Source organism: Callorhinchus milii, unplaced genomic scaffold, assembly GCF_018977255.1.
Source record: "Callorhinchus milii isolate IMCB2004 unplaced genomic scaffold, IMCB_Cmil_1.0 Scaffold9, whole genome shotgun sequence".
NCBI lineage: Eukaryota > Metazoa > Chordata > Chondrichthyes > Chimaeriformes > Callorhinchidae > Callorhinchus > Callorhinchus milii.
Window position 1 is genome coordinate 5,659,966 of NW_024704750.1, and position 27,440 is coordinate 5,687,405.

The 27,440-nt window shown below is 36.7% G+C and overlaps 1 protein-coding gene across 3 annotated transcripts in view; it reads right to left on the minus strand.

Annotated features, from left to right (window-relative positions):
• Positions 1-3,505: 3,505 nt before the first annotated feature.
• Positions 3,506-27,440, minus strand: part of cdc42bpb (CDC42 binding protein kinase beta (DMPK-like)) — a 62,638-nt gene continuing 38,703 nt past the window's right edge. The window contains exons 14-38 of one of the 3 annotated variants that reach the window (XM_042337915.1): positions 25,872-25,982; positions 25,474-25,718; positions 24,693-24,798; positions 23,646-23,770; positions 22,914-23,019; positions 21,345-21,493; positions 20,814-20,911; positions 20,593-20,672; positions 16,465-16,560; positions 15,679-15,750; positions 15,238-15,343; positions 14,797-14,930; positions 13,481-13,620; positions 12,217-12,298; positions 11,028-11,244; positions 10,643-10,705; positions 9,716-10,312; positions 8,661-8,758; positions 8,475-8,559; positions 7,686-7,806; positions 7,464-7,581; positions 6,501-6,689; positions 6,254-6,362; positions 5,160-5,218; positions 3,506-5,032 (exon numbers count right to left, since the gene is read on the minus strand). In XM_042337915.1, the coding sequence (XP_042193849.1) occupies positions 4,901-5,032; positions 5,160-5,218; positions 6,254-6,362; positions 6,501-6,689; positions 7,464-7,581; positions 7,686-7,806; positions 8,475-8,559; positions 8,661-8,758; positions 9,716-10,312; positions 10,643-10,705; positions 11,028-11,244; positions 12,217-12,298; positions 13,481-13,620; positions 14,797-14,930; positions 15,238-15,343; positions 15,679-15,750; positions 16,465-16,560; positions 20,593-20,672; positions 20,814-20,911; positions 21,345-21,493; positions 22,914-23,019; positions 23,646-23,770; positions 24,693-24,798; positions 25,474-25,718; positions 25,872-25,982 (3,438 nt within the window). In that variant the 3' untranslated portion in view covers positions 3,506-4,900. The remainder of the gene's footprint in view (positions 5,033-5,159; positions 5,219-6,253; positions 6,363-6,500; positions 6,690-7,463; positions 7,582-7,685; positions 7,807-8,474; positions 8,560-8,660; positions 8,759-9,715; positions 10,313-10,642; positions 10,706-11,027; positions 11,245-12,216; positions 12,299-13,480; positions 13,621-14,796; positions 14,931-15,237; positions 15,344-15,678; positions 15,751-16,464; positions 16,561-20,592; positions 20,673-20,813; positions 20,912-21,344; positions 21,494-22,913; positions 23,020-23,645; positions 23,771-24,692; positions 24,799-25,473; positions 25,719-25,871; positions 25,983-27,440) is intronic. The other 2 variants (XM_007888303.2, XM_007888302.2) reach the window with 2 other exon arrangements.

A 27,440-nucleotide genomic window follows, 5' to 3' on the forward strand; every position in this document is an offset into this window, starting at 1 on the left:
ATCTCTGGGAGTTTAATGAAGAAATGATGGAACTGGTGAGTAATGGGATATCATTTAATTGACCGTTGACAAGTTGCTACTTGAGAAGTTGCTTCACAACTTTTGCTTTGCGCACTTTTAAGCGCTCTTGAGATGCTGAAGGGCACAATATAAAATGCAAGTTGTTGTTGAAGACATAATGGGGCGGGCGGGAGAACTCACAGTTCTTTGGGAGAAATTCTCTCCAGTTAAATGAAGGAAGAATTCTTCAGTTATATCCATCAGATAGCCACCTGAGCAAGTAATCAATTATAGCGGTGTGACTATTTTAAGGATTCAGTTTTTGACTCTCACCTTTCTGTTGGTTGCTATAGGCGTCTCTCTCCAGATTGAGATATTTTTGATTGAATATAATCTTTCAGTTTAACTGGCTTCCCTGTGTCCATTTGCTAACCGAGACACAACAACAACAAAATTACATGCGTAAAGTGCCTTTCACATCGAGAGGACGTTCCAAGACTCTGGAGACAGTAAGCGGTCTGAGAATTTTGTTGCTTTCATCTTAGGTTTTAATCCCATTTGGTTATAATTTACAAGGAAAGATAATAAATGGAAATTTCTAATCATTATGTTTTAGATATGTTTCTATGGAACAATTCATCTACAAGTTGTTTTATTGCTACTGCTTTACAGAATCATATTTTTCTACCTTTGGCCTTTCTATCACTTTCCCTGCCTTTGTACTACCCTCAGCCAGGCGCATGGCATAATAGAGATGCAGGACAACAGCTGGTTGATCTACTTATTCAGCTCAATCTCTGGGTAAAAGCAGGAAACCTCCACTCACTTGTGACATGACTGAGATTTGCCACAGAATCCGTAGGTGCAAATCTGCATCCTACCACTGGGCAGCAGTGTGTGAGACGTCTCAATGACGTGATAAGGTGCTCTATCAAATGTAAAGATTATTATCAGTAGCAGTGCTGTCCATTAACATTTTATACACGAAGTCACTAAATACTTCACTATACATACCTTATACAGTAGGTGGCAGGAAAAGCTTCAAGACAAACACAGCATTTTCAATAAATTGGTTGTGTCATACATATTCACTGCGGTTGTTTTTTATGATGGAAGGACCAGCCACAGGCACTGAATGTATTTTAAACACTATTGATTTTCTTTTAGAACTCTACTGCTTAAAACCAATGAGGCTGTTCAATGCTGAGCACTGCCAAAATAGAAATGGATTTAAATTTTAAAGCAATAACAATATAAATAAACTTTATTCAGTGTCCAGAGGGTGAAGTTCTTTCTCGTAGCAGTTTCTGATCAGATACAGTGTGAAGGCTGTTCAGCTGTAGTGCTACGAGTCTGTAGCACTGCTTCCTGACTGCAGTTTTTATGCGTTCACTTTTCTGAATCTTGTTCCAGGAACAGATAAAATCTCTCACAGGGTAAAACAGTCAACAACTGAATCAGAGGAAAGCATTGAGTGAGATGAGAGAATGTTCCTGCGGTGGAGAACTTGTGACGGTTAAAAAAAAATGTTTAATGCCTTCCTATTCATGTACTGTAACAAGAGTAGAACCTCATAAACAGCCCATGAAGTATGCGCATCCCTCTCCACACACACACTTCCCTCAAACCATGAAAAAACATCATAGAATACCACACTGCCCAAGAAAAGTTTAACAATTAAAAAAAGGTCTTAATTTCACAAATATTTGGATTGGCGTTGTTGCACGTATCAACTGATACGCAGGAAACCTTAAATCCACATTCAGTCAGCAGGAACATTTAATGAGGGCAACATCAAAGTGCTGACTACAGCAAATGGCACTGGGAACAAAGCTATGCATTAGTGACATTTGAACCATATGCATGCAGGCAAAAGCACATACACCAAATGTCAATACTTCAAAAGAACAATGTTGTACTCCAGTTAAATAGGTATTGCATTTACTGTAACATTCTATAGAACTGTCACTTTATGCTGGAAACACAAGAAAAACCCACAACACAAAGGTACAACAGCCCAATGGACTTTGCTAACTTTAGATTTTAATCATAAAACTAACAGAAAGGGCGTAGCCTGTAAACTAATGAATGGAGACAATTATTCCTGCAGGAGTACATGCCTGTGCTATCTGAGCTTTCTAGATTAATGCCAGTAAAAAGTTTATTTCCACCCACACATCTGCACGTTTCATGTCTGGACACAGTGTGGTGTTACTTTTTTTGGTAAAATTATATGAATCGCTGTTCCAAAAGCACACTGCTAGTTAACTTGCTTTGTAAAATTATAGGAATTACTGTTCCAGAATATCCAAAGCAAATGCAAGTTACATTGCATTTTGCAAGTCAGGGCAGTGGTGCTTAGTTTTGTAAAATAAAAATCTGCTGTGGTACTCCCTGGATACAACGCTTGGATTATAAAAAAAGGAATGAGGTAGCTAAGGAGCTTCATCTTGAGAACCTGGAAAATAATGAATTAATAGGAGACAGAGTCACGAGCTTTGATTTAAATACAATGAGGGAGTAGGCTGAAGGAACAGAGTGCGGCACGAATTATCCGAGGCTCGAGAGGGACGTGCAGGGAAGCAATGATTATAGTATTATTGATAAACCAGAGACAAATGACTGGACGCAAGAGCTGCCCCAGCTCTGGAGCCAACACATGTTGCCACAGATCCTCTCCACAATAGTGTTGACTACTGAGCAGTGATGAACTGCCAATTCCTTGTTTAAAATTTTATATAAGATTTCCAATGTCAAGTCATCGAATTCAAAGTCACTTCAGATTCCAAAGAGATCTTCGAGACAGCAGATTCCTTGATTTCAACTGGCGCCCCATTTGAAGCAGACTAAATCAAAATGTTTGCAACAGACACAGCTCAAGACTCAGAAGTGTATTCAGTGAGGTTAGTACGATTGACCTCACTGAGGTGAAAGCAAGACTTTGCTTAAATTGAGTCAAGACAGCGGCTTGCGAATGCCAAGAGTTTAGTAAATCACGTAAAAGGCCACCCATCTACGATAAAACATTTAAATTGATGGGAGTAGAAAGGAAAGAAATATCTTCCAGGAATTTCCTTCTGTGAGCTAATTCTGTTTGTCTTGTCAGCAAGCTTCAAGCTCAACTAGTACTTCAGCAAAGAAACCTCCAGAGAGAGGAATTTAGCCTATGCTAATATTCTCTGATGACCCTTCAGCCAGACAAACTCAAAGATCCATATGTATGAAGCATCATTTGGGACAACCAAAGCCACAGGTCAAATATTTCTTATTAGAAAGCAGTATAAAAATAGAAGGGTTCAGTGACAACTATATTGTGTGTGTTTTATGATGAAATGAGCTCCGATACCTGAATTAATATCTCCATCCAGCCTTGGCATGTATAATAGATGAATGGTATGGATACAAGACCTCTACAGATCTAAACTGACATCCCCACCTCCTCTCTGTGCCCCAAGTGGAGTAAGAAACATTTCAACATGTAAACAAAGACTATTTTACACATTGGTACCTCTCTCTTATGCTTTATTGACAAGTCCATTTTCAATATTTTGTCAAAGCAGTTTCTTAATTACAAAGAGTGGTTAGCTGAATTTTAAGACTACCCACTTTCACAAATTAACATAAAAAAATCAAACTGTTTCACCAGTAGTGTTAGGCTCCACAGTGAGCCCTTTCGTATTTAAGTAAATGATAAAGAAAATCTGATTAGTTGCTTAATGTGACACGTCACAATTACCATCCAATATGCAGGGGAGCTGGGTGACTAAAACATGCAAATTCTTTACAGTGATCTATAGGGAACTTATACTGCATCTGTATAAACTGTAAATTGTCATAAATACATCACAGAAGGCACACAGGTGCGATGACAAATTTGATATACTGGCTGTGGTGTACAAGCCTTTAATGCAATACGGACACAATCCTATGAGTAATAATGTTATCATACACTGAACTTGAGTTTTATATATATATACAAACACACACACACACAACCACACATTAACTGTAACCACCAGGGAACATATCATCATCTTGGGGCATAGAACGTATAAGACTGCTGTGGAATTTTTAAAATAACCAGTACAACATTTTTGAAGGAATGGATATTCATGCAAGGACTTACAAAATGAACAGCAAATTAAAGCAGCTTTCCTGTATCCCAGAGTCTTCTGCCTTATACCTATAATACCTCATCAGCAATTAGAACAATTACATGTTTGTGTGTGTTTTACAATAGCTGTATGTCTGAAGCTGCTGCAGGTCTAAGTAAAGATTTTCCCCAACATTAATTTCTGCAGTGGGTCCATACACAAGACAGCACAACAAAAGCAAACTTACTTGAGAGATTAAAAACAATAATACAAAATGCAACTAAAATTCTTATTCACAGTATTATTTACTGGTGTCATGTATACCCTGAAGATAACATTTTTTTCTTTTTTTTTAAACTAATGGAATAGTACAAGGACAATTTTATTTCACCGTTTACCAACTATATTAGAAATCTGGCAGGAAAGTTTGGTGCAAAAGACATTGGCCCTCATTATCCCAAATTCTCAGTAATTCACTTGGCTGGTGCAGGTTAACCGTCAACAGTGCACAAAACCTAACGCGCAGGGAATATGATACTTAAGTCAGTCACTTTGTTTCCTGGGCCGACCATGGAAATACACTGGGAATTATTCATAAATGATCATGGATATATAATTTAATGTGCAATCTGCAAGAATTAACAGAAGAAATTATTCTTCATTCTTGGCACTTTCTTGTAGTAAGACTTAGAATTCAGCAGAAATCTATTTTTCACGTGGGGGGAGGGGGTGTAAGAAAATCTATAACAGTGAAGAATCCTATTGGTATGTGGCAGACGCACTATAAGTGTTTCTAGAGGCAATGGTCATGCATCGAAGGTGGAGTGGTCCGAACCATCCAGTGTCATTTGGTTCCTGTGGGGGGAGTTTGGACTGGGCGGGCTACTTGGATTTGAGCTGTTTGAAGGTGTTGAATGCCTCGTTGAATCTGAGTCCTGCTGATAAAGAAAATAGAATACATGTTAATTTGATCACATTTGTGGCTACCTTGAATAAGAAAATAAGATTGAAGTTCTGGATGCCATTGCATTTCAATGAACCCAAACGACAATTGTAGGTAATTACCTCTTTTTCAAATTCTTGATCAGGATCTGATATTTTACGTGATGAAATAGCTTCTCCACCTAAGAGGATGAACAGTGAAATAAGGTGTTGATACTTTCTGGCACATGTTTCACTTTTACTATTGCAACATATGGGGTAGGGACATAAGAATATACCATTGGTATCAGTTTTAAACTCATTCCTGATCCAAATATAAAGAATTTCGAATCACAGTTGCAGTTTAGTCTTTTTTACTCTTGTCCCTACTTCTATGATTCTACTTTTGAAGGATATGGGGAGAGAGCAGGGGTGCAGGACTGATTTGAAAGCGCTTCCAAACAGCCGGCACAGGCACGATGGGCCGAATAGCCTCCTTCTATGATGTAATATTCTATAATAAGCAGAAAGAGGCACTTTCAATGTTTTAAACTGCAATAGTGCAATCGTGATGTTCAGACGACAAACCAAGTTGAGCTCCTATCAAGACAATTTAAACCGATTGAGTTTTCTGTTCATAATCGTTACTTACTGGATTGACGTTTCATATTAAATCAGAACTTTAGCTACTAACTGGTTTAGTTAACAGGAATATTCAGACGTATCTTAAATAATTCTCCCTATTACCCTCCAGTAATAGGGAGAATTAAGAGCCCATTTAAAAAAAAACGACAAATAAGATTTTTCATGGGTTTGACAGCTTGTTTGATATACCCTAATATCAAAAATCAAAAAAAATGTGCTCTAGGACAACTAGCACATTTTTCACCTGTCGTGGAAGAATTTAAAGATATGGCTGCAGTAGATACCCTATTTCTCAGATGATCAAACAATTGAAAGGCATCTCACTAACAATGACACTCCACAATTGCAATTTTAACAGTCCAATCTTTCCTTCCACTTCCAAGACTCTGTAGGCAGGGGGCTAGATGACAGATCTAATTGTGTGATTCATTGAGTAAAATGGGAGGCTAGCGATATTTTCGCAAACACTTTCTTTGTACTCGGGGAAGATGCTGTTTGCTTGTTTCTACATGAACTGGGAGAGACCCTAAGACAAGATAATAAAAATAATTCGCATTTGATATAGTGCCTTACCACATTGTTAATTACATTACCTGATGGCGTACGTGAAATATATTGCTTGCTTCGCTGCTGCCTTGAAATGCTGGAATGGGAAGCACGTTTCTCCCTTGATTGCTCATCTTGTGATACTGGTGACACACTCTGCAGTAATAAGTGAAAATTAAATACATTTCCCCTCCCTATTTAAAGAAATGCTCAACACCTTTACAAACAATGAGCTCAAGATGATTTTGTTTTTCAAGGACTTAACCAGCTGCACTTTGGGATAGGTATTCCTACCCTGACTGAGTCAGAGGAACAGGGGCAGGAAGAGGAAGAGAGCAGAGGGAGGCCTTGCAGTGAGGAATGATTAGTCTGGAGATAGATTTCAGCAGAGAGTGTGTTCATGTGATAGACGTGCTCAAAGTTGGTTGGAGGAGATATCTGGGCATGCTGTTGAGAGGATGAGGGGGAAGGAAAATCGTTCTGCTAAGTCAACAAAAGGAAACAGACTTGTTAATTATCTTAGGAATAACATCAATAAAACTATTGTGTTATTCTACGATTCCATTATTTACAACAGGTTCAGATATTAAGTCAAAGTTTCACAGAAATGAGTGCAACATAAAGAATTAACTTAATGAATTGATTTTCATTTGGCCTTTCATGCAGTTTTTGCAAAATCAATATTTTTGGGGGATACCTGATAGTCGAACACTCACTGCCTAAACACGCAAGACAAGAAGCATTGTCATATTTTTTGCTCGCAGACATTTTTTGAACATTAGGTAAATAAAACTTTCAGTGAGATGTAAAAACATCAATTCTACAATTAGAGATAATTTTATTTCAAAACAAGCACAACGTACCGTTACATTTCCACAATAAAAAGAATTAGAAAGTGCGAATATGCTGAGCGCAAATGCAGTGTAGGATAAGCAGTTTAGGAATTGTGCAGTATTGCTACATACAGGTGAAGACCTTTCTGAATGTTTTACCTTAAGTTATTCAATTTGTTTTTGGTACTCCCCAATTTGATTTGCACGGTGAATAAAAATAATGCATTAACCAATTTACTTAAGTAGCTCTAGTAGTTTCCAAATAGGATTTGGGTGAATTGTCAATGCTCTGTACTACTTCCTACACCAACTTGGTAATCTGACTAAATGGAAGCGAGCATTTCAGCTGGGCTAAGCTATTACAGTGGTTTATTATCTGATCATAGATTAATCTTTAAAATGTCCTCCCTGCCCCGATAATTACCAGTGGGAGATCCATGAGCACTTGCATTCCATCGCCTGGTCCCATGTGAGCCACATGGTTGAAGTTTGTCGGATTTGATATCAACTTTGACCGCATCTCTGGATCTCTCAACATCTCTCTGTTATGAAAAGCATAACAACACATTAAATAAATCAGAAGTTTTAAAAAACTGTCAAACTTATGTTTCCAGATTGAACATTAAAAAAAGAAGGCTGTCCCCACCTCCTTTGTAGTAATCTTTCTTCTTCTGATACTTTAAAGGCAAACCTCTTCTTGCTCCGGGTTCTGAGCATCTGCTTCTTGCTGTTATCGGAAGTGTCTGGCACACTCAAATCATCGCCTTCTGTAAAAATTAGATGAAAGCAAATTTCTAAGACCAATTGTATAAGATGATATGGAATTCGAAGCCTCCAATTATCCGTTTAGTCAAAAACAGAGCCCAGATTTCAAAGGGTGATAAAAAAGTAAATTAATCTACCAACAAAATAGCATAGATTTATGCCATATATCCAAGAAATAATAACCTCCTACATTAATAGATACTCAATATGAGAGGCATTTATTTTCTTTATCAAAACTATAAACCACAGTTGTTCATTATAAAATAACTGTGGTGCATCCAATTCAAGAAACGAAAGGAATGTTCCACAATATAAATGTTCTGCACTTTTACTCACAGTAACATTCCTGAACACAGACCCACAGAAACAAAACAAAACTCATGTTCAGTTTCAGTTCATTAATACTGGCTCAGGACTGAGAAAAGCGAGAGAGAAAGAGAGAGAGAAAAAAAATCACATGCACATGTGAAAAGGGTGGGGTGGAACAGTCCTTGAGGTTAAATGGCATTAAAACAGCCAAAAGCCACATAAACCAGACTTTAGACAAAGTATCAAGTGTTCCACTTCGAAAAATACTGCTTTCAAAAAGAAAGGAACGATTTTATTCTCCTTTGCTCATATTATTTCTTCATGCATCACATTAAGTTACATATGAATTAGTGAAACAAACCTGAGTAGTTTTTCTTGAAGTATATTAACCGTGCAGGTTCGGAGTTGAGTTGGTTTAGTGTACCATCAGCATTTAATGGCCGGATCTATATATAAAAAAAAGCCAATATGAATACTGTGTCACATAATGTACTGGATGTCTAAAATAATTTGCATCCAGAGTAAACTTTGCAAGCACATGCAGTACCTTCCGAAGGGGAATTGTCTGGACCCAGTCCATAGTGTTTGCATCAAAGACGTCCACCCCATATTCACTGTAAACTGCTAGATATGAACAGCTGTAAACTGGTGTAGGTAAGAGAAGTGAAAAATCAATTATATATAAAACTAAATATAGAAAAAGCACATTATCACATTAAACTGCCAGGCTGTTCAAACTAAATCTGTAGCAGGAATCTCAGAGAAGCGTTGTTAAGGGAGCGTTTGCCGTGACACTGGAAATAATAATTTTTTTATATAAAAAAGAGTCTTGGGAATAAGTTAACTGTCTGCTTTAGGAGAACTGGCTTGATAGACTCAATCCCCTCTTCCTGTTCCTATGATATCTGGCTCAACAGATGAGGGGGAAGCAGGAAATATAGGGATTCTTGCCTTCAAATTTCTATTGCCGAATAAAGTAGTGCAATCATATGAGCTGGATGCCACGGCTATATTACCTGCACATAGCACTTGAAACAAAGAGCTAAGTTCAGGTAACTTGTACATTAAATAAAAGCTGAAAACAGCTCCTGCTGATCTAAAGCTGCCAGCATAATTCAGCTAGTTAGAAAAGAGAATCTCCATATATATTGTCTGAAGGTCAATGAATTTTCGACTGCAAATCTAATCGTTCTTCTATACTCACTTATAACCATCTAAAATTATATAAAAAAAACAAATGTTTTGAATTTGGTGGAATCCTCTTAAATGCTACCATTAACCACTGCACTTAGATGTTTAAAAAGATACATGAAAGAAACATTAGATGTAATGCATTTAACTTCCCACAGCCATTATACGAAGGAGAGGCTGTTTATTAACAACTTGCATTTATATAGTGCCCTTCACGCGGGGCAGTGTCTCAAAGCGCTTAAACAAAATATAGTCAATTAATTTGCAGTAAGTTCTGTGAAGCGCTTTGAGACATCTAAGATGTGATAAGGCCCTATATCAAATGCAAGCATTTATTATACTTTACTATTAAACATAAAGGAGAAACACAAAAACATACAATGCAAAAGTAAATAATACATATATACATACTGCAGGCTAAAGGAACCGCAGGCCACATGAGTTCTTGGGTCCGTGACCTTCTCCCTAGTGAGTCCACATATACACCCACATGGCTGAAGCAGAGCAAGAATTCCTTGTTACTAAGTTCCACTGCACAAAGAGCATCAAAAGGCTGCTGCGAGAGAAATGCAAGCGACGGGTCAATTGGATTTACCAGGTTAACGGAGGGCCCATCTCCCTGGACATTAAGCAGCGAGAATCCAGAAGGGTAGCCAACACAAAGCTTTTCCTCAAATAGCATCATCCATTGCACATTGCCCAAGGCCTGAACCTCATTGAATTTCTTGTAGTACGGTTTAGTTCGGCTAATTTCATAGCACAGGACTTGCCGCTTCACTGCCACAAAAAGACAGGATGCAATACCGTGCCGCAGATACCCAGTAGTCATAGTATGACAGCCTTTTGTTTCAGCAAGTTTAATATCAAAGCTGGTCTCAGATCCATCAAAAGCAGCCCAGGGATAAAAATGAACATGTCGATTGCGCCCACAGATAAGGACAATGAGTTTTTCTTTGGGTATAAGCTCAATCTGGTAGACTTTCTTGCAGTCAGCTGCTCGAACGATCACTGCAACCAGAGAATATTTGTTACTATATGAAAACATAATATTATTTTCCGCATTAAAAAACAATTACTATTGTTAAACCATTTTATTTGCTTACACATTTGCTCAGGTTTTGAATCACAACGGCATTTTAAAACTGCGCTGATAAAATATATCATACAAATGCTTGCTTTTACAACCAAAAGAAAACTTCTAATTGAGTATTATTTCCATCTATAAACACACTTTTCAAAAATCATACGTTCTCATATTTATTTTTTCACTGCAACAAGTAAATCAACAAAGGCGCCTTATAAACTCAAATTAAATTTGGTAATTTTTTAATGGCTTACTATCTCGTGTTAACTCTATCGCATACAGTCCTTCCTCCGTGCCAAGTGCTATACGTTCACGATCTACAAGAAAAAACAAGTTTGAATTTGCAAAATTAAATTGTACAATTTAAAAATATTAGAAAGCATATTGTCTCTTACCTATTCCCATAACTCTTCTTCCCCACCTTCTTTCACATTCCAAAATCTACAAGACATCCCCCCCTCCCCATCTCACGCGCGCGCACACAAACTCGCTGCCTCATTTCGCCCACAAAATAGTCACTTCACTTACAGTATATCCTGTAAAGCACTTTGAGACATTGGTAATGCAATAAGGCACTATATTAAATGCAAGAATTATTATTATTGTTATGTAAGATCACACGAGTTATCTATATCTTACCTATAACAGCAGCCGATAAACTTGTTTTAATAAAAGGTAGTGTACTGTCATATGCTTCTTGTGGAATATATACAACTTTGTTCCTAAGTTTATTTTTTTGCAAGATATTCTGCAATCCTTCTAGGATTCCAACCCATTTCCTCTTCTCATTTTCACTTTCAGTCAGGATTAGTAGTGAACAGGTTTTTGATGGCGAGGAGAGTAGTGAGGTTGTCACCTGTAGAATAATTATCGCAGTTAAAAAAAGTAAAGCTCGGGCTCAATAAATTACACGTATGTTATTTCACAAAGACAGCAAATAGTGTTTTGGGAAATAAAAGTTGGGATAATTTGGAGTTCTTCCTTAAGAATGCAAAACACATTTCTGGCCATTGGTTTGAGTAGTTTATATTACACTACCCCATAACACACTGAGCCAATAAATCTTGATTTTCATTTCACATTAAGGTGAAGAATGTCAGCATTGTAGAATGGAATGCAATGTCATCAATGAGTATCGCCAGTCTGGTTGCGAATGGCCATAGGCAAAATTCCTTCTAACTGCCCCAAATATGTACTCGAACCAATGATTCAGAACAATACCTTGATACCCAACCTGCAAACACTGCAATATTGCTCATTTGCCACATCCAGTGAACTGCAAACGCTCTGACAAATTCAATGACAATCTGTACATGTTGATACTCAACAAACTCACTTCATGTAAACCTGTGACTGCAAATAATGGCAGCTTTCATCCCACCAAACTTGATCAAGCCACCTTCCCCTATTCTTCATTCAAACTGCTAGGATGCTACACAGATTCAGGGCTTACACACTTTGCAATATAAACTATTAAACTGCAGTAGCTGAACACTTCAACACAATTTTTTCCCCGTTGATGTCCTGCTTCCAAATATTCAGTGATAACTCCATGTAAACATCCTCACATACAAATGGAACACCTGGCTATTTCTATTTGCCCAAATCCACCTATTCATCTGAGAGAGGATAACTCTGCTCAACATATTTAATTACTTTAAAATCTTACCTAAAATATACATGAACCATTGTATATAGTTGTAAAGTATAAGTTAGGGTAGCTTTTCTTAATTAACTTTAATCAATGTGCTGACAAATTGCTTGCTAACTGTTTCATTCTCGCAAACCAATATATTAAAAAATAGGTATTTTTGAGACTAATCCTTACCCTGAATATACAAGGGATGTCCTTCCTAGTGGCATGAATGACATCCGATGCAAGAACAGAACTCACAGAAAAGGCTTCATCTCTATAAATAAAGTTTAATAGTGTTAAACACAGTCCTCTACTTTCAAAGAAAGATATATAAAAAACTATCTTGTTAGCAATAACTATAGGTAACGCTTAAGGAACAGCACACAAATCTTACAGACTTGTCCTCCCACTCATATCTCTTCCCAATTGCAGTTAACTATTGATCAGTTTGGTATGGATACTCTTAAGCGTGGTGATATGTTTCTACAATTTTTTTTGACAAGAAATGAAGGATAAAGGTACAGGAGGAATGGACCTAGTTTGTGGAAAGATAGTTTTAATACACTGTTTCTATGGCTCTAGCCAGGTTTTATTTTTTTTTAATTATCTGTCTTCAAGCATCGTTAAAAAAAAACTCTTTGTTGCTGAAAGTTGACTTGCGTAACGACAAATATCAATGTTTGCTCATTTTTATTGAATCCAGGCAGGCCTACTCAAATCAGGTTATAGCTGTGAGCTCAGCTAACACACAATAGCATCTCTTCTTCATGAACGAGTGTGAAGTTTGTCAAATTATTTACGTTACTGAGGAACACTAAAGACTACTAAACTAGAAGTACAATTTAAATTGCAGTGACACGATCCCACTTAGAGAAAGGAATTCAGAAATAAATCTGCTACTGAACTATACATATTGGGACGTCCTCCTGACGTGAAAGGCGCTTTATAAATGGAATCTTGTTGTTGTTGTATACAAATCTATTGAAGGTTGCGAGAGATCATTTCAATTTTCAGAGTGTGATGTAAATTTTGAAAAATTAGTTATATTCAGAATTTGGGTAAATTTACTGGAAACATTTTAGGCTACTGAATTGAGTCAGTTAAAAATAAACTGTGGATGTTCATCTCCAAGAAAATCAATTTTGGGGGGAAAGAACGGACTCAATGAGATAATTCACCCAATGAATGTGACAAGTTAAGATCTCATACAATGATAGGGAAAATGCAATGTAGCATAGATTGCTTTAGCTTTACTTGAGCAATCACATTTTTGAAATATCTGTCTTGCTGCCAATGGAAAACCTATATTAAGTCAATTCCAGATTATGGAACTGACAGGAAATTGGCCACTGCAATACAAATTATGCCTGTTCCTACTCTATAGGAAAATTAAAAAGTCATAATATTAATGATTTTTCATTTCATTGCCCATAGTTTCTATTTTGTAAAGACTTACCTCAGGTCCAGGACCTGACTGGCAACAACTCCAGGCTGCATAGATTTGCCTTCAGCCACGTCATACAGAAACAGTTTACAGTCACAGACCACTGCGTATGCACGCTGCCAACCTTTCTTCACCCCAGTGGGCTTGGGAACCTCAAATGTAAGAGAGAAAAGAGAAAATATTAGTGCGTGGACAATGCATGGTAATGGAATTTAAACAGTAACAGTTCGCACATCTCGTCAAATTACTTTTACAGTTTTATATTGTGAAGAACCTACTTCATTGGCATTTTTTCATCTGAGTGCTGTTTAGAACTCTAATATTCTGGTCCTAAGTGCCATCATTTTAAAATTTTAATAGAGGTACTTTATAAAAGAAACATACAACACAGATTTGCATTCTCCATATTAAAACCAAAATTACAGCCCCCTTTCTCTACTGCCAAAATGACCTATAACACAAGAGACAAGAGCTTGGCTTTTACCAGTTATTTTTCTGCCAATTACAGCAGAAGTATCTGCAGTTACAGTTTATGATTACAGTTTATGATGCAATTAAAGTGAAATTGGATGTTAGAATCAGTTGGATAGGTCTCCCGTAACACAAGGATTCTTTATATCTGGACTCATTTCATAAACAAACTCTCTTATTAAACCTTTTCCATCCTCTAAGAAATACTTCCTGGTGTCTGCCTTCAAAAAGTCCTTCACAACTCTGAAATCTAAGCCATCCTGGCCTGGTACCCGATCATATTTGAAACTTTTGTCCTGATTTACATTATCTAGACCATTTAGTATCTTATATAACAAGGTTCAAAATATTTCAAAATATCAAAGTACTATATTTATCATACGTTATAACAGTCCAGCACAACCTTCTTCAACCTGTGAACCACTGAGCGCAAGCAGTGCTGTAAATTTTTTTTCTAACAGTGAACAGTTTGGAAAGTTCATTAATGGAAAGTTCACTAACACTAATTCTATTCATCAGCACAGTCATTGCTTACCCACAGCTTTACAACCGAGAGGCATATCATGCTGTGCAAACCTTTCCAATGCACATACTGTGAATACCGTTTGAACTGATTTTTGTCATGAATAATATAAGAACATTACATAAGAAATACTAGATGAATCTAGTTTGCCTACCTTCCTGGCGGTCGCATACACAAATGTCCCAAACTATGTACTGTATTGCATGATATTATTTCCTAAAAAAAACTATCTAGTCTGTGTTTGAAAGAATCAACACTTTCTGCTTCAACTGTCTCCTTAGGGAGCCTGTTCCACAGGTGGCATCCAAAGTTATACTGCAGCAGATTTCCTTACCTTTACATAGCCTTTGTAAGCTGTTCCTATCCCTCTCTGAACATCTATCCCAAGTGGCCTCTTTGTTTGCTCAGGGATAGGGCATACTTGAGGGGCATTGTCCTTGCATAAAACATGGCAAATAAAGGAGCACACTGTGGAAGAAACAGAAGAATTTTATCATATGATGGAGGGATGGAGGCATGCAGGAGGATACATTTAATTGTAACCAAACATTGCAATATTAAAATGGATTTTATTGACAAAATAAAAAAGTAGGCCTTCAGATGAATTTGCATATTTCGCTTTGCTTAATGCTATATATGGAAACATTTAAGTACATGCAAAAAATACGATCTTTTATAAAGAAAATGCTCAGTGTGTGCAGGTGATTTACACACCATAATACTGAACATTAAATCTGGTGTACCATAAGGTCTAGAATAACAACATGACACTCACCATCACAGGCATATCCCTGTCGTACTAGGCCAACCATTAGAGACGTGCAATGGCTGCACTGTGTAGGGCTGGAGAAAGTTCTGATACTAACTTGATGGGCTTTAGGCTTAATAAGAGAAAAGGTTAAAAAAAATCTTATTCAATAGACAAAAAAAAGTATATTTTGTTTATAAAGTGTTTAGAATATAGAATTCATTACATTAATTTTAAGATGATATAATGCATACAGTCTGGGCACGATCAGGCAGCTTGGTACCCCCCCCAATGTTATTCATTTATTTCCTCTTGTATAATCCACACTTTTTTAATAGATAGTGTCAGGAAAAAGCAAAACTGGTTTTAAGACCAAATTAATTGAACAAATTCATATTATGTTTGGGTTTCTAGGGCACATTTATGGCTGATTCTATGCAACTAACAGACTATTATTAAAAAAAATACCTTAGGCAAAGGAGTCGGCTGTACAAATATAGGAGTAGCAACAGGGATGGATCTGGGGGCCATTATTGGCTCCTGCAATTCACAAAACACCAATTAATGACCCTGTCCACACTCATAAATTTGAAATTTTCACGATTAACAAAAATTTATATTTATACGAGTGACAACAATTTTGAGAGTCAAACATGCTTCAGGACCAAATGCAAAGGATCATACGCTCATGTCAGCATCACATTACATAGAATAACAATTTTAGGTACATGATAGTACATGTTGCTTCAATTTAATAAAGTCAAAATACTTCACAGCTTAGGCTTGATAAACCTTTTGCTTCTAGTTTCCTAGCCATACTAAACTACAATGGATGAATTTGCAAAACAAAAAAGGATGTATAAAGTAACAAGCTAGAAAATTATCTTAAGACCTTTGTGTTACTTAATGATAGACCATCATTTTTGCAACTGCTTAATCTGTTTTCACAGAAACATCGGTTTTACATTCATGTTCCCACAATACATTTATTTAATGGGGTCCATTAACAAAATAGCATTGCAAGTTTCGTAAATTCCTAGACAGCAAAAGCATAAATTGTTTTAGAACTGGTATTTTGTTACAACTGAACAATGTAGATCTATTTTCTTGGGGATAATATTCTTTTATGGAAAAGGCTCACTCAACATAGTAGGATGCGATTGGAAGTTGCCCCCAAAATCTACCACACCTTCAGAAACAAGCTCATTTGCTTCAAAGGTTTTCTGGAGAAATGACAAATTTTGCAGTACTTACATCCTGCTGTTCAGCAAGACTAGAAATTGATGGTGATGGAGAACGGGAAGATGCTGGTTTTAGACCCCCGGGATCCGACTCACTAATGGAGCCACTCTAAAGAAAACAGTTTTGAAAATGAATGTTACAGAAATGACCATGCTAAATTAAAGCTATTGTACATTAATATGAAATCAAAACAGTTATTTTTAAAAACAAAATGCTGAACCTCATATCAGTAGTTGGAACAGCACCAAATTTGGAGTTGTGTAATAATCATAATCCTTACATCTGGCACAGGACTTTTCACATTGGGAGCATATCCCAAAGTGCTTCACAGGACAGAATGTAAAGTGCAGTGCTGTATTTTGGGTTGTAGACAATTTGCACATAGCAATATCCCACAAATAGCCTTGAAATGAACGACCAATTTTATTTGGGGGAATGTTGGCCAAGACACCAGGAAAAACTCTTTTCCAATAGCGAAAAGGTTTACCTGAGCAGCCAAATGGGACCTCAGTTTAATGTCTTGTCTGAACGATGGCATCTTCAATAATGTGGTGCTTCCCACAGCACTGTAATAGTGTTATCCTAGACAATGCGAGTTCAAGGTCCCGATGTGGAACCACAACTTATTGAGTCAGAGGTGAAATGCTACCAAGTGACACAGATTGACACCAACATATTGCAGTACAAAATAACAAGTGAAGCAAATGGCACCAAATTTAGCAAATCAAGAAAATATTTAGTAATAATTGTATCATTGGGTACCTTAAATAGAATCCGGTAAGCATAAAATATAAAAAAAGGAAAAATTCAGAAAATACACTTTAGAAATGGTTCAAAAATTGTCTTAAAGCTGCTAATTGTCTAATGAGTTACCTTGTCAGCATTAAGCCATACAGAAAGTTGTAGGTTTCAACAATGCTGCAAGCTTAGTTAGCTAAACATATTACAATTGCCTTCAGCACTTCTGGTTCAAGGAGGAAAAATCTGTTAGGATCCCAGTGCTATTTACCATACAGAGAACCCTGTTGGAAAGGTTATTAAGTATAGCTGTCAGCTAAAAAAATGTATGAGCCAGTGGTAGAAAAGTCTAATGCCTTTGGAAACAACCCGTTGAAAAAAAAATAATCAAAAAGAGGAAAGGAGAAAAAAAAAATCTTGGCAATTATAGTTCTAATAATGTTTCAAAAAGAGCCTTTTTTTCCCTCCCTTTTCACCATGAACTTTCTCCAACCAAATGTGGTGCAGGGGCTTGGTTCCAGCCTCCACCAAAGCTGCCCTGAAAATTACACCATCTGTGTGATGACTTTCTTCCAGTCGAAAATGTCTTGTTCTTGGCTCCTCATCGCCCAAGCCCCGTGCACCATTCGGCAGCAGTAGGTGCTCGTTTGGGCAGGAAAAAAAATCAATCATTTTTGTTCCTGCTGGAGTGTATGTGGTGTGGATGTTGGCTGAGGATAATGCTAAGCCCAACCACAATGGCTCCGTTTGAACAGCCAAAGCTCATACATAAAGAATGAGTACTTCTGGGAGATACCAAAGGATGTCCGTCAACTGTGGAATTGTATTCCAGTACAGGGCAACTCTTTGATAACCTAGTCAACTGGGTCCAATGTTTAAGTGGCCACATTATAAGTGGGATGTGAAAATAAAGACCAGGGTCTCATGCGTAGAGCGCAGTAAGTGACATCAATGGTGACCCGATGATCCCCAGAAGTGTGGGGGTGTTTAACACTGGAAGCCAACTAGTCAGTCAATGCCGGAAACTAGCTTGTCAGTCAGTGCATGGTACTTCTGGTTAGCACAGCTTCACACGACAAATGAGGCCGTGCTACAAGAAGTGGCACTTTAGAAGGAGGAAGGAGGCACGGTGGTAGTCAAAGTGCCTTCAGGAGGGGATTGCAGAAAATGGGCATGAAATCCTACATGTGTGCTAATGCACGAGTTCAACATACAGATTTTAGGTAAAATAACAGGAAAAGCACAGTTCCAAACTTCACGCAGCCAACATACTGACGTGCTAATGCTTAGGTCTGTTTATAATGCAGGTGCACAGAGTACCGTGGGATACAAAAGTGCACAACACACAGCTTCTGCCGCATACGAGCAGCTGCCTGGCCTCCCAGCCAGCATTGCAAATGCTCATAAGAGCTGTTCCTGGTTTCCTGCACTTATACACAGCCTGGTTCAGTGTCATCCACGACGTTATCATCAGCAGTATGCTGACCTGTAGGAACTGACCTACAGAATGACCCACTTTATAGACGCAAAACACTGCTACAACGGAGGACCGACTGTATATGCAAATACTTCCAATATAAGTCAATAGTGTTCCTTCTGTTGTACCAGATGATAGTCTTTTAATTTGTTCAGGTTATATTCAGGTCTTTCTTAATATAGGGCACACTTCATTATTACACATAAAGCTTTTGCCCATCCATCCAAGGATCAAGTTGTATTGAGGTTGAGGGATATTTAACTTGAAATCACCTATCAAATTACAAAGAGTTACCAGTTCATCCCTGCACCTTCATTTACTCACAGCTGACTACAGAAAGGATGCTGTCAGGGATGGTAAAATGTTTTCTTACATGTCTGTTCTTTATAAAGCAGGGCTTGATGGAAGACATCAAGTTGAAAGGGGAAGGTAACAAAACAAGAAGAATCATTAGAACAGTATTTCACAGAGCAAAGGGTGAAGTATATAATCACCAAGCGCCTGGAAATCTCAAGAATGGTTATGCTGTTTGCTCAGGAGTTCAAATAAGTAGTAATAACATCCTCACTAAAACCAGAAGATGAGGACCAAGGGATAACATTGCCCCACATCAGATGCCAAAGCTAGTCAATATCCAACACTTTGTTTGTAATGCATCCACTACAATTCAACAATTTTTACACTTCTCACTCACTACTTCTGTTGTTTATATTAATAAAACTCAAGAACCATTATATAACTAAAGCACTACACAAGTAATAATAATAATCCTTGCATTTGATATAGCGCTTTTCACGTCGGGAGGACGCCCCAAAGCGCTTCACAGAACACACGGTAAAGTGAACTGACTGTATATTTGTGGGCAAACGCGGCAGTCAATTGCGCACAGCAATGTCCCACAAACAGCCGTAGATTGAAAATGACCAATTTATTATTGTTTTTGGTTTCGGAGGGATTATTATTAGGGCTGTGTGTGGAGTAAGGAAACTTGCCCAAGGTTTCGCCCTGTGCCTGGAAATGAACTCAGGTCTCTCGCTCGCAAAGCGAGTGCTCTAACCACTGAGCTACAGGACTCCAAAGTGGCTATATAACAGATGAGGCCTAATTAAAAAGTCAAGTGCTGACAATTTTATTTGAACCCCTGTGGTTAATTTTCTACATCGGTGCTGCTGTTAAACAAAAGCCATTTAAAATGCACGAGTTTAGCTGTTTAGTAGAATGCTGAATTACAAGGAGCTTTTTATAATGGGAATAGAAGATTATTCTGAGTTTCTCCAAATGTTACAACTTGGAAGGTATGGCAAAATATGTTGTTTGTTTAATGGTTAAACACCAATGACTGAATAAGTAAAGGAGATTTCATGTAAAATTATAGCAGAGCTGATGGGCAGGGAATAAAGGAGTTAGTTCTAAGGGTCAGATAATGCAAGTTGGGTTGTAAATTGCTTACAGAAACTTACTTCTTCCCAAAATGCGAGAAGAGATGATGCAGACGAGGTAGAAACAAAGTCCTTTGTGTAACAAATATGAGAAAAATACACTCAGCATGCTCCTTTTTAAGTTCAAAAGCTACTAACCAGGATACTCTCTCAAAGAATCTCTGTGTACAATTAGGGTTTCAGTCGCTTTAAAAATAGTTAACTTGATGGAAGTTTTTGAAAAGTTTATAAATGCAATAGCCAGAATCAAACTATATCTGCTTTACTGAAGAGTGTGTGTGCATTGAGTGTGTACTTCTGCACAGATACGAACAGTTTTTTGTCTCGCACCAAATTAATTTGGGACATTCAATACTTTACAATTATAATTACTACAGGTTGATGCCATTTGGTTTCTATTTTAAAAATTACAGATACTGCTATAAAAATAACACAGGTATGCTCCTTGGGTTGAATTTCCCCACTAACTCCTTAATAAGCACTCACTTTAAATCCCAAATCATGTGGTGTTGGAGAAGTGTTAAAGTAGTCAAATATAGAGTCTTGAAAATCTGGAAGCTTGAGATCTTTTAAAGAAAAAAGAAAAATGAAAAAATAAACACGCTTCTTTTAAAAAAAGTCACACTTATTTAGATAGATGTAAAGCAATCCAGGTCTGGTAAATACAATACCTAGTAATAATATGACATGCTGTATAAATTACTAACCTTGCTCAGTTCTGACTCTGCTTTCTTCCAAGTCTTTCTTTAAAGTTTGTATCTCTTCCACAAATTGTTGATTTCTACCATCTGCGTCCCTCAATTTACTATAAATACATTTTCAATAACATGAATAGAATACAGGACGCATGCGAATTTAACAGTTAAACAATACAGTTTAGATTTTTATTGCGCTTTTCACATCGGGAGGACGTCTCAAAGCACTTGACATTGCTGGGCACCTAAGCAGGAGGTGGAAGCTGAAGAGGCGTGGAGGAGAAAGATGACGGAAAGTGCATTCCAAGAAGTACGTCTTGTTCTAATAAATAGTCACATAAAACCTGTCTGAAACTTTTAACATTCAATATTTTAATAATATTACATTCCTGCCAATATTCTCTGAAATACACTTTTGTCTTGAGCACCCTGATAACCTTTGAGATTTCCTCAGATCCACTGCCATACGTTACATTACTGATGATAGTAAAAAGATATATTATAGATCCAGCATCAGGGAGAGTTGATAATAAAAGAACATACCTCTCCAATGCTATGTTTGTAGCTTTCACTCTAGCCAGTTCTTCCTGAATTAACTGCTTGGCTCGCATTTCTGTTTCAAGAGCTGACTGCAGCTCTAGCCTGGCTGACATATCCAGCTTTGCACTACGTCGCACCTTCCATAGGGGATCCTGGGAATAAAGCAAAAAGAAATGTCAGCAAATAATCATGCAGATATCAAGGAGTGCAAATTTACTACTTAGTTGGAGTCTCACAAACAAAACCTCCCTGATTTCTCAAATAATTACAATGAATCTGAAAATCCTTTATTTTCTTTAATTGACACTTGAAAAATATTTAAACAGTGACCACTGATCGGGAACATTGGGGCAAAATGGCTTGGAAGAGATAGCAACCGTAACAATTTAATCAAGGACAATTTAGATTATTAAATCCCTGAAATACCTTTTGTTAATAATAATCGATTCTGATTTTAATTTTACTCTCATATCTTCAAGAGTTTCTCATCTAAATCCTCTAAAGTCAGTATTCAATGATTAAACAAAGATAAAATATATTTTAAAAAGATTCTAAAAGGAATCTAGAATTAGATATTATCCTGAATCGTTTTTTGTTACTCCATGACCAGCAATGCATAAAACAAAGCAACAATATGATATTCTTCTTAACTCATCAAAAACAATTAGTTTTGTTATGCTTCTCTGCAGAAACACAACCTTTGTATTGCAGGATATACATTAAACAGAAAATATAGAGCCGTGGCTGCATCGATTATACTTCAATGCTGTAGCTGAAAAATTATGTCTTATAGATTTGAAAACTGTCCAAATAGTGAAAACAGACTTTTGCATTAATTACACCATTAGCATTGCATCTGGTTAATGTCATGGGTTGAGGATATCCAGAGGCTTATTCAGGGATACATGTTGTTTTATTACAGAATTAGGAAGATCATTCAGGAAAAAGGTCAAATTAAACTTCAAAAATAAAAATAGGACATGGGGGGGAGGGACAGTTTAAAAAAAATCCACAGGTAAATGATATTAACATTTAATTTGATTTTATAATCTAGATTTTAGCCATTTTGGATTATTAATATAAGTACTCACGATACTCTTATAATGCATTAGCTCTAATATTAGTTTGCAAGTAATCATGCTGAATGAGCCAACAATGGACAGAACTGCTCAATTCAGGTGGGAATGGGAATTTTAGCAACATCTGCAATTCCACCAGCTCCTGCAGATTTTACTTTACACAGCAAACCTTGACGTAGTAATGGATCTCTACATATCCATTTTTTGTTAGTTTTTGTGAATCAGTTAAGATGACTGATTATGATTACTCTTGCCTGGATTCAGTAAAAATTTGTAAACGTCAATTTATCTTTTTTGTAATGTTCCTCTATTCAACATAAATAATATGTATCCATCAAAACTTTTTTTTAAGATGCTGTATGAAGAATTGCAATTTTAAAAAAAAAACTCCACCAACCATTGCCACGATGCATTAAAATGTCTGCTTGAAAGTAACAGGAGTATATTTTATAGTTCAATGTCACCAAATAAAAACATTAACAGTATGTCTTACCAGAGTTCTTGAGCCTAGACTGGAATTTCGCAGAGATTCCAGTTCTTCTGTCATCTTTGATGCCAGAGCCTGCAAATATCCTCTTGCATCCTTCTCATCACTTACCCTAACCGGATAAAGTATTAATTAGCTCTGAAAGTTCCTTAATTATATTATCAACAAATAATTATTAAATTATTACATGCAATATATACCTTCACCTCTTCAGTTTGAACGTTTATACATAAAAGGTTCTGACCCATAAATATCTACTTATTGTTCCAGTATTTCCAGTGTATAACTATTGGTACAAATTGCAAAAGGTGCTTAGTTAATTCCAAAGTGAATCTATGACAATCTTATAGAAAATCACAAAGATGACTGATACATCTACGATTAAGGACAACAAAATTAACAACCTAATAATACTTGCAATTGGCAAAGGGCTGAAAATTCTGAAACACTAAAGCCTTTCTCAGGGAATTCATCAAGTTCAACTTGTGCAAAAATCAGTTACTTAGGAATCAACTGGAATGGTGAACTTTATGGTATCTTACGAATTTTACAGCATCAAGTATTATTCATTATTTCCAGAAGCAGATTTAGATAGTAGACACACCAAAAGTTTTCCTACTTTTAGAATATGATCGATAATTTGAATATCAATGCAATTTATCAACATTACCAGAAATGCTCACAGATATTTAGTATTGGGAGTGAAGAACCTCTATTCTAATAAGCACTAGTACACACCACTGTATGATCTCTGCAATTTGAGCTTCCCAGTGGGCCACTGACTCCTTCCTGGCTGCCAGGTCCTGAAGCTCATCTTCCAGTCGCCTGTTCTGTGTTGTGAGTTTGTCCACAAATGAACACATCTTTAAAAATAACATTGGAATATAAAATGAAGAGTTTAAAAACGTGTACATTGCCTTTTTCAGGACATTTTAAACAGAAATTCACAGTATTTTGTAAAGAGTCCACGGAATATTAAAATCATAACCTATCACGTAAGACGTGTATAAATACATAATGGATTTTCAACTCCATGGTGACCTACACCTCACAACAGGAAACCACTTTGCTGGAAGCAGCTAAAAGGAGCTTTGGTAAGTGATCTCTAAAGAGAAATTGTCCAGCAGTCAAGACCTTTCTGGGTGCAAGAAATCTTAGCTGAGAAGAGTTATTCATTGGTCTGGCATAACTGTTCACAGCACGAGCAATTAGACCACTGATTGAATCAAAAGCCGAACCTACAATCAGATATTCTGTAACGTCAGTAAATTTATCATTCAATACTAAGAGTCCAAACAAGATAAAGCTATTATATATAAAACAAACTAATGTTGTTACTTCTAAATTAAATAATGATCAAATATTATTAAAAATATTTGTAGTTAAATTGAAAGATTAAGGCGACACCATAAAACACAAGACTAATACTTAATTTATGAATGGTACATGAACTGCAAGTAGTTTACATCCTTGAAGTTATTCCAACTCTTGTTTAGATAACTTTATTAAACTCAGTATGTTTTGGACTATGCAAGTCTGGAACTTTAGTACAGGTTTCGGGCTATCATGTTAGGTGTCCACTTATCTGGAAACAGTGATGAAGCAGGGTTTACAGAATCATACTTTTGAAGAACTGTTTTTAACGCTGTAGGAGACACATGAGAGCAGGATGGTAGGAGTTAACAAACAGAATTCAAGACCACATGGGTGAGGTGACAGAGGGAGACAGAATTAAAGTTGAGAATACTGCACTGTGTTCAAAATGTAAATTTATTAGTGCCTTACTCTATCGTTCTCGGCTGAAAACTTCTTGTTATCTTCGATGAGCATGTTTTTCTCACAGTCATACTTCTTTTTCAGCTCGCTCAAAGTTTCCTCCATTTCGTTTTGCCTATACACAAAAAGCTCGACATATTCAAGTTTCTTACCATGCTACATGACGTCAATGGTGCATTTCCATTCCATTACTAGGAGCTTTTCTGTTACATTGAACTGATACTGTGCATTATTTTGTTGAAAATCAATATGTCCTGGGATTCAAACTAAAGATACATCTCATTTAGTCCAAATCCTCCACAAAGGATTAGATGAAGCTACATCAATCCCCTCACTGACCCAGTTTGCTATTTTCAACTTAAATAATGATCAGATCAAAGCATTACAGTTAGAGCGCTTCACAAACATCAACATTATCTAATTGTTTCCCAACAAGTAAATGTACTTTGTAATGCAATTAAAATGCAACTTACTTCATACTTTGTAGCAAATTTAACAAAAACTGACATCAAGAAGTAGTGGAACGGGTCCATTAAACAATTCTTGAATTCTATGTTATAACAGTTCAAAGTATTATGAAAATGTGATTGAATTTTCTTTAGAAATTCCTAGTTTGCTATAGTTTCTTCTCTACACAACTTTAAACAATAATTTTCTCCTTTCCCTCATCTCACTGGAGCATGCAACATGTGATCGAAAAGATGGACAGGCTATACCTTCCAAGGAACATTTCTTATGGTAAGCTTTTATTAACTAAGAAATTAATTTGCAAGACGCAGTGGATATTTACCTATCTCTCTTGGCTTTCTCCAATTTGTCTTTCAGCATCATGACATCTTTCTGCAGAGCTAAGTGTTGGGCATCCGAATCATGCAGCTCCTTCCGAAGGTTCTTAATTTCTGTGCTGTGGGCAGATTCACACCTCACGAGTTCCTCTTCATAGAAAACTATTTTCTTCTCCAGTTCTGATTTTACCTTCGACAGTTCCTGCTGGTGCAGTAAGATAGAGCCACTTGCTCGGCCTCCTTGCTTTAGCTAAAAATATGGGGGGGGGGGGGAAACAAAATAAAATATTAATTGGCAGATATAGGGTCATTAGGGTCACTGCAATTTTTGTTTGCATTTTGTGAATGATTTGAGGTATTAGAGAAAATAGTTGGAAGAAAGACAGGCATTTCCTATTCTAACCTTGAGCCCCTCCACCTCGGTTTCCAGCTGCTTGGAGTAACTCTCACTATGTTCTCGTAGCTTCCGTTCTTTTGATCCTTCAGCAACGGCATCTTCCAACTGAGCTTCCAACTGGAAACAAACATGCGTCACTTAATGAAATCCTTTACATGCACTGTATTATGCACCACTAAATTAATGTGATATTTTGCATACATATGAACCTTGGGAGAACTGCAATCACACGTGTGCATCAAAACCCAAAGAAAAATGGCGGTTTTTGAGTTGAATAAGAATTGAGAATGTGAATGGCACTGTACATCTCTTCAATTCTACTTTGATGTACAGCATTAGAAGTTTGCAAAATCATATGGAGCGATTATAAACATTTACAAATTTTTCTTCCCCAATATTGATTAGCATCCACTTGAATAATGTATTGCCATTTGAGCAAACTTAACAATGAAGCTCTTTGTTGCAGTGTACCCTGTACTTTACTGCATTTATTAAACACAAAGTTGCCCTTGAAGAACTAAACTAATTGTTAAACTAATTACTAAACTAATTCTTATTTTCTGTTTGCAATTATATACCAAATTTGGTTTCAGGAAGGACTATGATGCGGGAAAGATCCTGATCATTTCAATGAAGATTACTTAATAGTTAACATTATGCAATTAAGCTGGAAGTACTATATGGATGGGGAAGGAAAACATTATGTTCAAAAATCTATCCACAATCAATTAAATTTAAATTCTGTGAGGCCCGTCATTCCTTTTTATTCACCGTTCTGTATCAATACAGATTTACCACAGCATTAGTAAGAAACAGTTCAGTCTGAAGAGCAATTGGTGAATAACCATCTTAAAGTCAAAGCTTTGGAAATTTTTAGATAGTTTTTACAAGAACTTAGTTTTGCTCTTTTTTTTTAAAGAAAAACTTGCTTACAATAGTCTTTGAGAGTGACTGCTGGTCTGCCAGGGAACCACTGAAGGGAAGAGTTTAGAAATCTCTTCTGCTGCAGTGCTCTCCATGACCAGGTGCACTGAAACTAAGAGTCAAGAAAAGAGATCTGGGGACAAACCGAGCAACACAGAGATAGTAACAATTAGGAAGAAACAGACTAAAAGGATCAGAAAAAGAAATGGCATAATTCGATAGGAAAGGAAGTGGGAGAGAAATATACTTTGAAAAAGAATTGAGCAAAACAATCAGAGAAATTAAAAGGACAAATAGGACTTCCTGCATTTCAGCCTTTTTCTCTTACTCCATTCATCGCAATATCTTTCAATACACTCACAATATTGTCTTTGCTACGTTCAACACTTCATGTTCTTTTATTTAGCAATAACCCTGACTTAAGATGAATTCAATAAATATAAAGGAAACATATATAAGCTAGAAATTGAAATTGCTAAACATCTTGTGGTAAGCTGATTTTTAAGTTCTGATAAGCAGAAAACCAAAGGAATTCACAATTATGGTTATTTCTTCCGAGTTTCTTGCCGTTAGTGATCCATTTTGGGCTGCTGCAGCCCGTCATTAACCGGCTCATCTGCTCCGATAAATGCTCATTCGCAATTTTTAAAG